This window comes from Megalobrama amblycephala, linkage group LG18 (genome assembly GCF_018812025.1).
Source record: "Megalobrama amblycephala isolate DHTTF-2021 linkage group LG18, ASM1881202v1, whole genome shotgun sequence".
NCBI lineage: Eukaryota > Metazoa > Chordata > Actinopteri > Cypriniformes > Xenocyprididae > Megalobrama > Megalobrama amblycephala.
The window spans coordinates 8072096-8085747 of NC_063061.1; the positions used below are offsets into that span (position 1 = coordinate 8072096).

Genomic DNA, 13652 nt, shown 5'->3' on the forward strand with positions numbered 1-13652 from the left:
ACCTCTACTCTGCTTCTACACATGAAATGTAGGATGCTTTCTGACCACTGTGTGATGTTATCTTAAAGGATTAGTTCACTTTCAAATTAAATTTTCCTGATAATTTACTCACCCCCATGTCATCCAAGATGTTCATGTCCTTCTCTCTTCAGTCGAAAAGAAATTAAGTTTTTTGATGAAAACATTCCAGGATTTTTCTCCATTTAGTGGACTTCAATGGCCTCCAAACGGTCAAAATTACAGTTTCAGTGCAGCTTCAAAGCGTTCTACGAGATCCCAGACGAGGAATAAGGGTCTTATCTAGAGAAACCATCGCTCATTTTCTAAAAAAAAATAAAAAAATTATATATGTTTTAACCATAAATGCTCATCTTGAACTAGCTCTCTTCTTCTTCTTCTCTATTTGAATTCCAGCAGTGTAGATGCTGCTAAGTGTATTACTGCCCTCCTCAGGTCAAAGTTACTGCCCTCCTCAGGTCAAAGTTTGAACTAACTGTTATATACTTGCACAAGCATATTGTATATGACAATTTAGTTCAAACTTTGACCTGAGGAGGGCAGAAATACACTTAGCAGTGTCTTCACTGTTGGAATTCAAATAGAGAAGAAGAAAAGAGCTATTTCAAGATGAGCATTTATGGTTAAAATGTATAAAAATTTTATTTATTTTTTAAAAAATGTGTGATGGTTTCTCTAGATAAGACCCTTATTTCTCGTCTGGGATCTCGTAGAACGCTTTGAAGCGGCACTGAAACTGTAATTTTGACCTTCAACCGTTTGGAGGCCATTGAAGTCCACTATAAGGAGAATAATCCTGGAATGTTTTCATCAAAAACCTTAACACTCTGAGGTCTGAAAACGCGCCGGCGCGTTTTGCAGGTTTTTTTTCACATTGCAGCAAAACAGACTTAAAATACTCCGTCATTTTTTGTCATAGAGACATAAGTAATATATCAATTGAAACTATAGAATATCTTCTTTTATTTGTATACACTCAGAGTAAAAACACAATGTTGTGCTTTTTGTAAAATAAAGAAAATTAACATGATGCGTGATTTCTCCTCTCCCTCTGAACGAAGTCCAATCTGATAGTTCTCAGAAAATGAACTGTAACTTAGTGAATACTAATCACAGAAAAATTAAACTTATGTCTAAAAAAACGTTAAGATGTCAGGTTTTAAATCATGTAAGTCAAATCGAAAACAAACCTTCTGTGTTTATGTAATATGTATGAAAAGAGAGCCATGTCAGAAGTCCGTGATTCAGCTCATTATCCGCTAATGCGGCCACGCCCACGGAGCGAGCGCTATTCAGACGCAAATTCAGAGGCAATACATGCATTCATCGTCTCAATCATGTATTTATTGTCTTGAAAAGTGTTTATCTGGATGTAAAAGTCATGGTTAGCGAGCTCTAGAAGACATGCAGTTAGTTCCTGTTTTCTTTTCTTCTATAGATGAATTTTAGATGAGTTTTTGTTTCTTTAGCGCCCTCTGGCTGCAGTATGAATTGGAAACTCCATTCATGGAATAGCCTCTTCTTCTTTTAGATGAATTTGTGGACTAAAAATGCACAGAGAGCGCCCTCCGACTTCAAGGATGAATTGAAAACACCAGCGCTCATAGTAATGACAATGAATATTAAATAAATATAACTCCTCTGTATAGAAAATTGACATAAGCATTTGAGAATCCAATATTTCTCCAAATGTGCATGCTTTTAAACTAAAAGCCTATATTCAGACTCTTTGCATCACAGAAATACATTATATTTTAAAGTATAATATAAAACCATTACTTTATATTGTAATAATATTTTTCTGTATGTTTCATATATCATGATGAGCTTGAGACATCACAGAAGGTTTTTTTCACAGCCTACCTGACTGAAATGCCTCATTAATATGCAAGTCATTTCAGCTCATTACTATGCAATTCTTTTGTCTTCTCAGGTGAGAATGGCCCATTATTCAGTGGTGATTCACGCCTCCACGCATACTGTGTTTCTTGGCAAAAAGTGTCTTACAAAAACTAAATCAATATATTGTTTTATATGAAGGAGTAGGCAGCATAATTTGTACATAATTTTGAAGCAAAAACTCTAGTTTACAACCTCCAATTCCCTAAAATATTGTAAACACATATTTACTATACTTTTTTTGGCCTTATTTCAGTGACTTAAGTTTTTTGTTTTTTCAGTAACCACGCATAAACATTATTCCTTCAAAAACACAAACATGTACATACATGTTCCTCATATATTATTGTAGCCTAGTTTGTGCTGAATACAGTGTAATGACACTTTTGTCATTTATATGTTTATGAACAACTGAAAAAAGCACAAATGTCAGGGCATGTCAAAACTTCTCCAGGCCCCAAATCAGCCTCAGACTCCAGAGGGTTAATTTCTTTTTGACTGAAGAAAGAAAGACATGGACACCTTGCATGACATGGGGGTGAGTAAATTATCAGGAAATTTTAATTTGAAAGTGAACTAATCCTTTAAGCAATAAGTGGCAATTAGCAGATGCTTTTGTACAAAGCAACTTATGGTGCTCTTACACTTTCCCAAACACTAACCATTAACTACAGTATCTCTGAAATCAGACAATAATAAGCTGATAGTGTTTGAGACTCAACACCATCCCACAGCCTAACACTAACAATTCCCCTATCTCTAAAATCTGATTGACAAAAATATTGTTTCAGGAACGAAGACTGTTTGTTCAACTTTTATGCCCTTAATGTTGTGACCATTATTTTCTTATTTATGTTTAGATATAATAATCAAGAATAGTCCCTAATATCTATATTTTTCTGTGCTATTAAGGCCAATATTGTCAATACTGATATGAAATGAAAATGTTTTTAGGATAAAATGTTTAATTCAGTATTATATTTTAAAGTTTTTTTTTTTTTTTCATTTTAAAACTGTTTAGCATTTATGAACAAAAATTAGACAATACAAATGATTAGGCATAAACAAACTATCTACTCACAGTAAATCGGCAAAAGTATTTTAAGGTTGACATTTACATGGATTTATTTCTAATTACACAAATACAATGTAACTTTATTGTAAAACTCCTGGGCACTGGTAACAAGATTGCATAATACAGTATTGTAATACACCACCGCCAGCAAGGGAACTGTAACATTTTAAGATCAAATCAATCCGGCCTGGGCAGCAGATACAGATGGAGACAGTGGGAGATGAGAGCACAGAATCATGCATGAAGACAGACAGTCAACAGAAATCCTTCAGAAGACTCTGAGAACCACAGTACAGCATGTAATGATAACCCATGTTTACATCTGGATGAAATAGGAATCAAAGGAAAATGAAAGACAGCAAGTGAAAGAAAGAGGATGGGAGAAAAAGATGTGTAGCTGCAGGTGTTGAATGGTATTGCATGTCCAATATGTTGACTACAGGAGGTTGTTATTGGAGCTGGGTTTGTAATGAAATATCTCTTTCCTGGCAGAAACTCAACACTTATTGTTACAGGGCCCTATAGAGGTATCTTTATCTATTAGTACCTCTACTGCTGCACCAGCAAGCTTTGAAAAGAGGTATTTCCCCCTTCGGTTCATTCGGTTCTATATATAGGTAACAGAAGAGGTATGAAGGTAATAAGATCCAGACTGCATCCTTACAAATGCAATTTTGTGCTTCTATAAGGGAAAATGGTAGGTTTCTGTTTAATTGCGTGACCGAAACTGAACTGATATAAATATGATCATGCCTGTGTGCAAATATATTGGTAAATTCTGTACATGACTTGGTTCACTGACAGAACTAAATGGGTGAGACTGGAAGCAAAAGCATTTTGCTGCATTTAAAGTTTAGTTAATTCAGACCAGCGATTTACATTTTTAAATGTTTTAATATTTGTTAGGCCCATATTGTATATATATTTTAAAGCCTTAAAGGTGCCCTATAAAAATTGAATTTATCTTGGCATAGTTAAATAACAAGAGTTCTTCTTATATAAATCTCATTTGTTTAAAAGACCTCCGGAAAACAGGCGAATCTCAACATAACACCGACTGTTACGTAACAGTCGGGATCATTAATATGTACGCCCCCAATATTTGCATATGCCAGCTCATGTTCAAGGCATTAGACAAGGGCTGGCAGTATTAATGTCTGGATCTGTGCAAAGCTGAATCATCAGACTAGGTAAGCAAGCAAGAACAATAGCGAAAAATGGCAGATGGAGCAATAATAACTGACATGATCCATGATATCACAATATTTTTAGTGATATTTGTAAATTGTCTTTCTAAATGTTTCATTAGCATGTTGCTAATGTACTGTTAAAAATGGTTAAAGTTACCATCGTTTATTACTATATTCACGGAGACAAGACTGTCGTTATTTTCATTTTTTAAACACTTGCAGTCTGTATAATTCATAAACACAACTTCATTCTTTATAAGTCTCTCCAACAGTGTTTAATGTTAGCTTTAGCCATGGAGCATAGCCTCAAACTCATTAAGAATCAAATGTAAACATCCAAATAAATACCATACTTACGCGATTAGACATGCTGCATGACGAACACTTTGTAAAGATCCATTTTGAGGGTTATATTAGCTGTGTGACATTTGTTTATGCTGGTTAAGGCAAGCGCGAGCTCCGGGGGAGGGGAGCACAAGATTTAAAGGGGCCGCGCAGCCTGAATCAGCGCATAAAAAATGAATAAAGAAAAATCTATGGGGTATTTTGAGCTGAAACTTCACAGACACATTCAGAGGACACCTTAGACTTATATTACATCTTTTAAAAAGATGTTCTACGACACCTTTAAGGCCCGTTCACACCAAGAACGATAACTATAAAAATAACTATAACGTTAACTATATTTCCGTCCACACCAATGAAAGATAACAGTCTGTTTATTCTAAGCTTGCACACTGTGGTTTCAAAGTGTGTTCAACATGTTTTTGCTGTTCTTGTTGCATTTACACGGCTTTAACCAGCAGATGTCCTCAGCATGCTATGTTTGGAGTGAATCTAATCTAATCTAATATCTAATCTATCTAATCTAATAGTGAATTTAGCTGGCAAAGTCAATATAGTGGAATAAATCACTTCAACTTCAAAGGAAGCAAGACAATACTGTCGAAACTAGTGCTGGATACCTGAGGTAATTTTATGTTACACTTGTTTGCTAGACTGGCATAATGATCTCATTGTTAATATTTCTCACCATTTATTCAGAGGTTATGACCGATTGTTTTCCATATATCCATTTTCTTATTCTTGAAAAGGGGATTTGACTTGTCAAACAGTGGTGGATTTTTCTGGACCTCAGCAATTAACTTCTCCGTAATGTCGTCTGCTATTTTAAGTGTGCGAGCGCTGAAATTAGAATGGATTCTGATTGGCTGTCAGTGTTTTATCATTCAACACCTTTAAAAAAAAAAAATCGTTCTGAAAGTGATCCCAGCGATATCGTTTCTCTATATCATTATCGTTATAGCTGTGGTGTGGACAGTGCTATTCTTTTATATTCAAAATTATTTTTGGAACTATATCTTTCTATGACATATATCCATTGAGATGATGTGACTCTAACTGTAAAACTGATAAAATTGCTACAGGGCAGAGATAATAAACACCATAATAAAACACTGTAAATTATAATAATAATAATAATACATGTAATAAACACTATTATAAAACTGATTCACCATATTCCATATTAAACAATAGTTCTGAAATCTATTCAATTTAGATGTAAAAGTCGACTGTATCATATTTGATACATGAATTTCTAAGACCTCTAAATTATCAACATCAAATCAAAACTTTGCAGAAAAACCTGTTGCACACAATCTACTACTATCCGATTGATAGTTTACTTTTTAGTAAGTAAAAGGCCTTTTAGTTTAATTCTAAAAATGTCCACCTTCAGGTTGTGGTACATGTGTGTTTGTGCTGTGAAATCTTTAAAGTGCCCCTATTATGCCTTTTTTAAGGTTCCTAAAAATGTTTTGGGAGTCTCTTACAACAGGTTTACATGCATGCAAGGTCAAAAAACACTTTAGTTTTCTCATAATATACATTTAATTTCACCTCAGTTCACCAAAGTTTGGTAAACGATTCGTTTGAAGCAGATCAAAGAATCAATTCGAGCCCGAGTCCGACGACGAAACGTCTGAAGTACTTGATCAACCAGAAACTGATTCGCAATCATGACTGGAGTAGGACGTTTCTATATGGATCTACATCATAACTATTAACACAGTAAAAAATGGCTATATCATTGTTTGACATTACAATGGGTGTTTACTGTTTACAGAGAGAATACTTCAGCTAGTTAGCGTGGACTAGCATCTTAGCATCCTATTGCAATCTGAATAGCAGAACTACAGAAACTTGAGTTAGCCGGTTAGCAGGAGACATATAGATGAGGGTGTACGTTACACAACATAACATACAAAACTACGAATTTTGAACGATCGCTAGAAAATATAAACATCAATTATTAATCATACTTACAGGATGAGATTCAGAGGAGCAAGCTGGTCCAAATAAACTGGGCACTGATCCATATTTTAAGACCAAGCGTTCTGTAAATCCTGCGTTAAACTCCCCGAGGTCTGAGAAGCAGTCGTCAGTGAAATGACCAGAACACAACAAAAGATTGTACTGCTGTGGTATTGTTGAAAAAATGAAGCGTAGCGTAAGCTTTTTGAACTGCAAGAGTATTATACTTTCTTTGTACGTTGAATACGGAAGGCGGTCCAGCGGAAGCTAGATATTTTACTTCATAACTTGTTAAATATGGATATTTTTTACACAAACGCATCGCTTCACTTCAGATGGCCTTTATTAACCCCCGGAGCCGTGTGGAGTACACGTTTATGATGGATGGATGGTTGGATGGATGGATGCACTTTCTTCAGCTCATACTCGTTGGTATCGCTCACTGCCATTATAAAGCTCAGATGCATCAGGATATTTATTAATATTTCTCTGACTGTGTTCATCAGAAAGAAGAAAGTCTTATACACCTAGGATGGCTTGAGGGTGAATAAAGCTTCAGGTAATTTTCATTTGAAAGTGAACTAATCCTTTAATATGGTAGCAATGCCAAGGTCATGGGTTCAAATCCCAGGAAAGACAAGAACTGAAAGAAATGTATTCTTGAATGAAATCGAAGTTTCTTTGGATAAAAACGTCTGTCAAATGCAAATGTAACTGACAAAATATTTGACAGTGCATATATTAGTTTCACCCAGTACTTCTTCAAGTAAACAGACAATAACATTGGAACTGTAATGTAAAGTGTGACCTGTGGCAGTGGTTGTGTCAAATTATAGTAACCTGCCCAGCAATCATACACAGTAGAATGTGGTAACATGCAATTCTACCTTTTCTACCACAAAAAAAAAAAAAAGAAAAGAAAAAAGATATAAAATAGAATAAACCCAGTTAATTTAGATGTTACCACAAATAAAAAAATGCAACATTTTGCAGTGTATTCAGTATATGCGTTCTTCATTAGTTTTACTCAGTACTTTACATGTGTACCAAAACTACGAGACTGCCTGCCTAGACAGCACAGTGGGGCATCATACATGTAGACGCGAACGCGCCTATAGTGACCCAAAATGTTGTCTAGGTTGATTGCCCGCTACATTTTTAGACACAGCCCGCGTTCCAAACGTTATACGATCCAGTATCACCGATACACTCAAACACTTTAAACAGTGAAGCATCGTCTCCACTCATGTACTGTCAGTGTGAAGCGAGAACATTCACTTACCCTCAGTGTGACAGCTGGAGGAGAGGAGGCTACTCGGCGGTCTGAAGATGTAAGGCAGGTACCGGGAGAAGCATTTCATCTTTTGACTGGATTTAGTACGCGCATTACTTTATACTGTCCTCGTGCAGCTCACGGACACATGAAGTAGCGGAATATTCGATGGAACATCAAGCTCACTGTCTCTGTCGGAGGGAAGACATCTGTGTTACTCCGGCTGTCCATGCTTCTCTTTGCTGGAGGATGGCTTGTTTTGCCCCAGTCTGGTGGGAGGGGAGGGGTGTTTATTGAAAGCAGCGGCCTGTCTGTCCGCCTACTGGCCGGCTTCGAATTTACCGCGTCATCTGGTGTAACTCCGAGGACCTGGACTAATGAAGTCATTCTTACTACTGCATCTGTATGCCGTAAATTTGCATGCGTTTATATTGTAATAAATTAGAAACTGGCATATTAAAGCCGTTAATTGTGTGTTCGTTTAATATTAAATAATTTTATGATTTGATAAGAGCGAATAATGTTCACAAAATGTGTAATACAAGAGTGTTATTCCGAATATTAGCACAGATTCGGCAATGGAATATGCACGGAGCGTTCTTTAGAATTTACGCAATAATATAAGCCAGCTCGAAAACTTCCGGTGAGATGTCATTTGCTGGTGTGTTGAGTATAGTGTAAATACTTAGTTTATAATAGTCACTTAAATAGTCAGGCATAGCATTAAAGGGTTAGTTCACCCAAAAATGAAAATTCTGTCATTTATTACTTACCCTCATGCTGTTCCACACCCGTAAGACCTTTAATCTTCGGAACACAAAGTTGAAAATTGAATTTTTTGTTGAAATCCGATGGCTCAGTGAGGCCTCCATAGCCAGCAATGGCATTTCCTCTCTCAAGATCCATAAAGGTACTAAAAACATATTTAAATCAGTTCATGTGAGTAAAGTGGTTCAATATTAATATTATAAAGCGACGAGAATATTTTTGGTGCGGCAAAAAACAAAACAAAATAACTTATAAAGTGATGGCCGATTTCAAAACAATGCTTCAGGAAGCTTCGGAGCATAAATGAATCAGTATATTAAATCTGCTGTTCGGAGCGCCAAAGTCACGTGATTTCAGCAGTTTGGCAGTTTGACACGCGATCCGAATCATGATTCGACACAAAAGATTCATAACGCTCCGAAGCTTCCTGAAGCAGTGTTTTGAAATCGGCCATCACTTTATAAGTCGTTTTTTTTTTTTTGGCGCATCAAAAACATTTGTCGCTTTATAATATTATTAATATTGAACCACTGTACTCACATGAACTGATTTAAATATGTTTTTAGTACATTAATGGATATTGAGAGAGGAAATGTCATTGCTCCCTATGAAGGCCTCACAGAGCCATCGGATTTCAACAAAAATATCTTAATTTGTGTTCCGAAGATGAACGAAGGTCTTACAGGTGTGGAACAGCATGAGGGTGAGTAATTAATAACAGAATTTTCATTTTTGGGTGAACTAACCCTTTAATTTAGTTATTCAAATGTAAGACGGCATAAAAAATAAACAAATAAAGACTTACCTCAGTGTTCCTCCTCGCCTAAATTCAATTCGTCCATCAGTTTTCACACTTTCATGTGAAAAAAAAGCTTCAAAAATTAAATATTTATGGTGCACTTCATTTAGAGTAATTGAATAAAATGTGTTTTTTTACAAGTGCTGAAATCTTGCGCTGCACTGACAGCTGCTGTGATTATAAAGGGAGAGCGCGGTGCTTGCTTTCTGTGACATTCATTCAAAAGAAAAGTTATTGTTTTTCTTAAGATTTTTTGAGTATTTCATACTTCACATTGAAAAAAATATATTTGTAAACCTAGTTATTTCATAATGCTTAATATTTAGTCAAAAACGAAGTGAAAAACGATTAGAGGAAATGGCTGATATATGCAAAAATAAATGCTACTTTGCCGCCACCTGCTGGTTAAAATGGTAATTATTGTCTTTTTTTTTATTTTTATAGGGATAGTTCACCCAAAAATTAAAATTGATGTTTATCTGCTTGTAGGTGACTTTGTTTCTTCAGTAGAACACAAATGATGATTTTTAACACCAACCGTTGCCGTCTGTCAGTCATATAATGCATGTCAATGGGAACTTCGTCTATAAGAGTCAAAAAAACATGCACACACAAATCCAAATTAAACCCTGCGGCTCGTGACGACACATTGATGTCCTAAGACACGAAACGATCCATTTGTGCAAGAAACTGAACAGTATTTATATAATTTTTTACCTCTAATACACCACTAATATACACATATAGGGGAGCGTGGGGCACAACCTAACGCTTTTTGATGCAGTTTGTGTAAATCTACTTAGGGTTAAGGGAATTTCTTTAGTTCCACTTTAATTTCACACATGTCTGGTACAAATATGTGGCTTTGTTTCATTAATACAGTGTATACTTTTTTCTTTATTTACCCCAAAAGAAGGGAAGTGAAATGTGACAACATGCCCCATAAGTGGGGCATATTGTAACATGACCATATGACAGCTAAAAATTTTATCTGACATAATTAAAAAAATAGACATGACAAACTAAAATATAATATATTTTTCATATAAAATAAGAGCATTTTTTTTAGAAATTCAAATTTAAATAATTTTATAGTTTGACAATGAACACTCTGTAAAACACAGCTATACAGCACTGGTCAAAACAATACACCCAAACAGATGAAGAAACATATTCAGACATTCAGAAAAACACAGAGCTGAACTCAACACTCCTCTCCCTCCACTCACAGCTCTCACAGAATACGAGATAAATAGACGTGCCAGTACAAATGCTGAAATAATATTTTCTGGATGTTCAGGTTCTTCCTCTCAGTCTTTGTTCATCTTTTTTTCCATAGTTTATCAACAGAAATTCACAAAAGTTGATTATGCCAATTGTATCGTAACTGTATAGAGTAGTATAGTTCTAATAGCGAGACACATTGTAACGCAGTGTTACAACGAACCGTCTCTGTGCAACTGGAATATAAACCTGGTTAGTGTCTTCTGATAGCTAGTGAAGCATTAAAGAACTACCCAAACTGCTAAACAACAGATTGGAGATTAAAATAATATCAGATTTGTCTAATTTTAAATAAAAACAAAAAATATAGATGAAAAATTAGCTTAAGAAATTTACTTTTGCTATTGTTAAAGAAATGTTCAGTGATATCGGCTGCAATTTGGTGCATTTTTTCTGTATAAATTGTTGATATGGCAACTAGTAAATATGCAAAGTTTCTTCATGCTAGCGTGTGTGGAAGTATTTAAACCACGTGTTTTACAACTAACCCCACGTTAGTCTGTGCCCTGCGCTCCCCTACACTATACTGCCAAAAGTATTCAGGTGTTCCTATCACTTCTATGGCCACAGGTGTATAAAAACAAGCACCTAGGCATGCAGACTTTAGGCAAGTTTGGTGGAGGGGGATTATGGTGTGGGGTTGTTTTTCAGGGGTTGGGCTTGGCCCCTTAGTTCCAGTGAAAGGAACTCTTAATGGTTCAGCATACCATGGACAATTTCATGCTCCTAACTTTGTGGGAACAGTTTGGGGATGACCCCTTCCTGTTCCAACATGACTGCGCACCAGTGCACAAAGCAAGGTCCATAAAGACATGGATGAGCGAGTTTGGTGTGGAGGAACTTGACTGGCCTGCACAGAGTCCTGACCTCAACCCGATAGAACACCTTTGGGATGAATTAGAGCGGAGACTGTGAGCCAGGCCTTCTCGTCAACATCACTGCCTGACCTCACAAAGGCGCTTCTAGAAGAATGGTCAAAAATTCCCATAAACACACTCCTAAACCTTGTGGAAAAAGAAAAGAAAAGAAAAGTTGAAGCTGTTATAGCTGCAAAGGGTGGGCCAACTCCATATTAAACCCTGAATGGGAGAATGGGATGTCATTAAAGTTCATGTGCATGTAAAGGCAGACGTCCCAAAACTTTTGTTAATATATTGTAGATTAAATATTTCACTTCTTCAACACAGGAGGAACACATTCAGTTAATCAACTCAATTAACATAATAAGAGGTATATATACTGCAGACTTACCTCTGTTCCATGACTTTTCCAGCATCCCTCCACCACTCCATCTCCTCACTTCTAACTATTCCAAACCTAGGAGGGGAGAGTTCTCTGGGTACTTCGGCCAAATTCCGAGCTTGGAGCATGCCAAATACTCATAAACCTTTACTCTATTTCATTAAATGTAAGCCTAAGTGTGAACTCATGAACTAATGCTTATTGTAGAACACTAGTGTGACCCAAATTAAAGTACGATAATATGTCATATGTAGGTTACCACCAGTACCATGAATTTTTTAACTGTCTACAATCTCTAAATAATTTAGATAGTTATACAGTGGCATACTCCAAAGCCCAGTCTAACTGGAGCAGAAAAAAAAAAATCACCATTTACTGTAATAATGTTCTTGTTGCTTATTATATAAAAAAGCAAAAGCTCACATCAAATTGAAGCTGGTTTACGGAATTGTCTTGGGTTAAAGATAGTAAAGTAGGGCTGTTTATCAGTGTGTATTCTGACAAAAACCACTTTGTGTGCATGTCAAAACTTTTCTGCTGCACAAGAGAAATGTAAACATGACCTCTGATGAGGTCATTGTCAGGAAAGAGCGATTTACACTTGTCTCTTTAATTTAGATGCCATGTAAACTTAGAAATGCAAGCCGAAAATTCACATTTTGGCAGATGTTAATTGATATAAGCATTAACAGGATGGCATATATCTGAGTTTCTGTGTCGGTTTGCTGCAGCGTCTCACATGTAATTACTTCTTTTTTTATAGCAGAAGCTTAATCAATAGCGGGTCCCTGGGTATGAGGAAAAGGGGCCATCTGTGCCTCTCATGAATAAGCATATGAATAGGCTAACACTCATAGTGCCAGTTCCTCCCCTCTGTGCCACCACAGCATAATGAGCGGAACACACACACTGATTTTTCCACAGGACACCCACTAGTGTGTGTGTGTGTGTGTGTGTGTGTGTGTGTGTGTGTGTGTGTGTGTGTGTGTTAGAGAGAGGGAGAAAATAGCTAAAAATAAGGCATATTAACATAGAAGAGCATTATTTTTGTTCAGAAAATATAAGATGCATTCTAGATCGATTTAATTAGTTCTTTTTTTATATAGTTCATTTTAGTAATTTTGTCTTTTTGTCATTATTTTGTTTTTTATGTACATAGTTTTTATTATTTCAGTTTTAGTTAGTCTATTTTAGTATATCAAGTTAAACCAGCTGAAATAAAATTTGTGTTTTTATTTTGTCATTTAACATTTATTTTATCTCAAATAAATTTTTTTTATGGTTTTAGTTTGAGTTAACCCTGGTGTATAATATTTGACTCCCTAATGCTAATGTGTTATGGTAGGACATTTCTATGCTGTTTCTGTATAGCACATTGCTATGCAGTCACTCAAGTGTTTTGGATGGTTTATATCACGTTGGTATGAAGTTGCTAGAACATTCTGGGCATTTTTTGTGTGTGTGTGTGTGTGTGTGTGTGTGTGTTGTATGTGGTTGCTAAATTGGTCTGGGTGTTTTTTATCATGTCGCTATGCAAACTGCTCACAGTGTGCTTAAAGCCCCAAGTTAAAAGAGAAATAGTAATTGAAAATGCTGCATTAAAGTCACAATGTAACAGAAGTAGTGACAGATATGTGATGTATATCTGATTGACACAGATTGTTGAAAAAGAAAATGCAGGGTGGTGACTTGATTTTATCCATCAGTTGTTGATTAGATGGAGGCAGATCTGAATGCAAGTTCGCAGCTGATGGTATGAAAGGGTTGAGGTTTAAGTGGGAAAAATGA

General features: G+C 35.9%; 1 protein-coding gene across 1 annotated transcript in view; it reads right to left on the reverse strand.

Annotated features, from left to right (window-relative positions):
- The window catches only part of ppp2r2bb (protein phosphatase 2, regulatory subunit B, beta b), a 99784-nt gene extending 91553 nt beyond the window's left edge, over positions 1–8231 (reverse strand). Inside the window, exon 1 of the mRNA XM_048165170.1 lies at positions 7781–8231. Coding sequence (XP_048021127.1) covers positions 7781–7859 — 79 coding nt within the window. The 5' untranslated portion in view covers positions 7860–8231. The remainder of the gene's footprint in view (positions 1–7780) is intronic.
- Between the last annotated feature and the right edge of the window lie 5421 nt (positions 8232–13652).